Raw genomic sequence first — 2,931 nt, 5'->3', positions numbered from 1 at the left:
TTCCAATTTGCTCAGTGTTTTCTGCAAAACTCTACACAAAAACGCCATCATTTTGCACAGGTTTAACCATGTTCTCATTCAGAAAACACAAACACACAATATAATTAACTCAAGCATCAAAAAATGAACTCAAACAGTGCACATTTATCCATGTGTGACCATTCGGTAGCAAAACTGATGACACACCAGTCAGAATCTTAGGATGATAAATGATTATGAGTTTTGGAAAATGAATCCTGGTAGTGGGAGACAAAGAGGAATAGGAGGGGAAAATAAAAATGAGGGCGAAGGTCATTTGATGAAATACAAAGCACTATAGTTGACCATGAATGGACTGACCATGAGGGAAGTTGGCCTACAGGCTCATCTACAAGGTTTCAATACTACTTACACATACAATATAATTACAGTACATAGCAGTACTTCAGATGAGAGAACTTTCATTATTCTATGTACAGTAAATACTGTAGTACATGTTGTACACCCTCAAACTCATTACTGTTGAATTGATTTGTAGCCAAGTATGTACTGTATTTGTGCAGAACTGAGAGACGACTGTCTAGGGGAGGCAGAGAAGTCTTTTGTCAGAAGACTTAGAAACTGCTATAACAAATAAGGATACTACCAATACTGTAATGCAAATTGGCAGAGGATGCTGAATGAATGAATGAATGAATTAATTTATTTATTCATTCATTATTTATTTATGTCTGTAAAGTAACTGACAGCATATCACAATGTGTGTTTACTGTATATTCAGTTGTTTGCTCTTTGAACTTTTCTCTTGTAGTGCTTTTCATTTACTGTAAGATCTCTTTACAGTAGTGTAATGACAGTAAACTTTTCTTAAAGTTTATTGCTGAATTTTAGTGTATCTGCACCCCTCTACAAAAAGAGAACATGGTTTTGACTAAAGTATTTGATTTTGACCTGGAAGTTTGAAGTTTGCACAAGTTGGTGTATAGTTTTGAGATCGCGTTTATATAGTTGTGAGAAAATGGTGAATTGTTTCATGAATTGTGTTAGCAATTGAGAAAAACTGTAATATATTGAATTAGCTTTTATTTTTGTTTTCAGTTTTAATTTTAATTTATGTTTAACAATAACAACATTGACTTAAATTTGACCTAATTTTTCACTAAAAATGTCAAATACTGCATTTGCAGATTGACATCAATGTGACATGACCGTTAACTTGAACCATTGTCTGTCGGGTGACCAATAGACATGCTGCTTCTTTGAATACATAAAAGAGCATGTGAGAAATGACAACTAAGTAGAGGAAAAGAATATAAGTGAATAACCAATTATATTTGTTCATCACACAAATCAATCATATAATGTCATAGGACACGGAATATAGACCATAAATTGTATAGACTTATTTCATGATTTACTGTCATTTTGAAACTCGGCAACCAGTACATTCTTCAATACTTCTCTTTTTGTGCTCCACAGAAGAATTTTTTACAGAATTTTCATTTTGGTTGAACTATTCCTTTAAATATGTAAAAGGATTGCATGTTCTTTGTAATGATTATCTTCCTCAGAATGAATATGGGAAACTTTCTATACAATGCAAAGACTTTGTTGTGGGGCTTCTGGACCTGTGTCGGAGTACAGAGGAAGTGGAAGCCATTCTGAATGGTGAAGAGGACGAGACTTTAGAAGTGCCTGGACGACCAAGTCTCATTCGCTTAAAACTCGCAATAAAGTACGAAATGAAAAAGGTAAATACAAAAAAAAATTCAGAATCTGCTTTCAAATCCCTGTTGAAAAACCAGCATATGCTGGTTAGGTATGTTTTGAAGCATGGCAGCTGGTTTTAGATGGCCTGAAGCTGATTAAAAGCTGGCTCTGAGCTGGTCCTGAGCAGAAGCTAGTTGCTCAACCAGGACCAGCTCATGAAGGACCAACTAAGAACCAGCTTTAACCAGCTCAAACCAACTGCCATACTTCAAAACATACGTAACCAACATATGCTGTTTTTTTCAACAGGGATTCTATCTCAATATGCTTCTTTTAATTTATTTGTCCCAAACAGTTTGTGGCCCATCCTAACTGTCAACAACAGCTCTTATCAATATGGTACGAAAATCTGCCCGGACTCAGGCAGCAGACCACCGCCATTAAGTTCCTGGTGGTTTTAGGTGTTGCAATCGGACTTCCCTTTCTAGCAATGGTGTATTGGGTGGCACCATGCAGCAAGGTAAGTACGTTCACACAAAGGTGTCCTGTTTATTTTCTAACACTGGCGAAAATGAGATGTATTACATTTCGAACATACAGTACAAGCCTAAAGTATTGAGCAATGGCTTTAACATGAATCATTCAATGAAATCTTTGCTCAGTAAGACTGTTCCCATGGTTGTAAATTACAGCAGTGCTTAAAATATCCACCATATCCTATGAGTCACAGTAATGTTGATAAGCATATCAGGCTGATAAGCAGTAATGTACAAATATACAATAGAAGATTGTACCCACAGCACATGAAATCTTTTGTTAATCGCACCACAATCAGTAAAAAATCCTGTTACCAACAGATGGGAAAGATCATGCGTGGCCCTTTCCTTAAGTTTGTGGCACATGCGGCCTCCTTCACTATTTTCCTTGGCCTTTTGGTCATGAACGCTGCAGACCGCTTTGATGGGACAAAGCTGCTTCCAAATATGTAAGAGTCTTTCATCAACCTTAAAAAATAATTCCGACCCCAAATATTTTGAACAGTAGTTTAAATACACAGTGAATTGATCCATGAACATGTCGTAGTTGGCAAAATAAATGCACTTCTTATGAGAAAAGGAAATGTTTCTCAATTTTAACTTCCTTCAATAAATATATATCTTCTCCCCATGTCTCTGTAGTGTAGAGGAAAGCTTCAAAACATTGTTTTGGGCAATATTTGGCCTTTCTGAAGTCAAATCAGTA

General features: G+C 36.0%; 1 protein-coding gene across 1 annotated transcript in view; it reads left to right on the top strand.

Annotated features, from left to right (window-relative positions):
* LOC107548129 (short transient receptor potential channel 6) overlaps positions 1-2,931 on the top strand; it is a 23,670-nt gene that overhangs the window by 5,196 nt on the left and 15,543 nt on the right. Inside the window, exons 3-4 of the mRNA XM_016228680.1 lie at positions 1,551-1,730; positions 2,045-2,209. Coding sequence (XP_016084166.1) covers positions 1,551-1,730; positions 2,045-2,209 — 345 coding nt within the window. The remainder of the gene's footprint in view (positions 1-1,550; positions 1,731-2,044; positions 2,210-2,931) is intronic.

This window comes from Sinocyclocheilus grahami, unplaced genomic scaffold (genome assembly GCF_001515645.1).
Source record: "Sinocyclocheilus grahami isolate Dianchi unplaced genomic scaffold, SAMN03320097.WGS_v1.1 scaffold344.1, whole genome shotgun sequence".
Lineage (NCBI taxonomy): Eukaryota > Metazoa > Chordata > Actinopteri > Cypriniformes > Cyprinidae > Sinocyclocheilus > Sinocyclocheilus grahami.
This window is presented reverse-complemented; position numbering and strand designations above follow the sequence as displayed.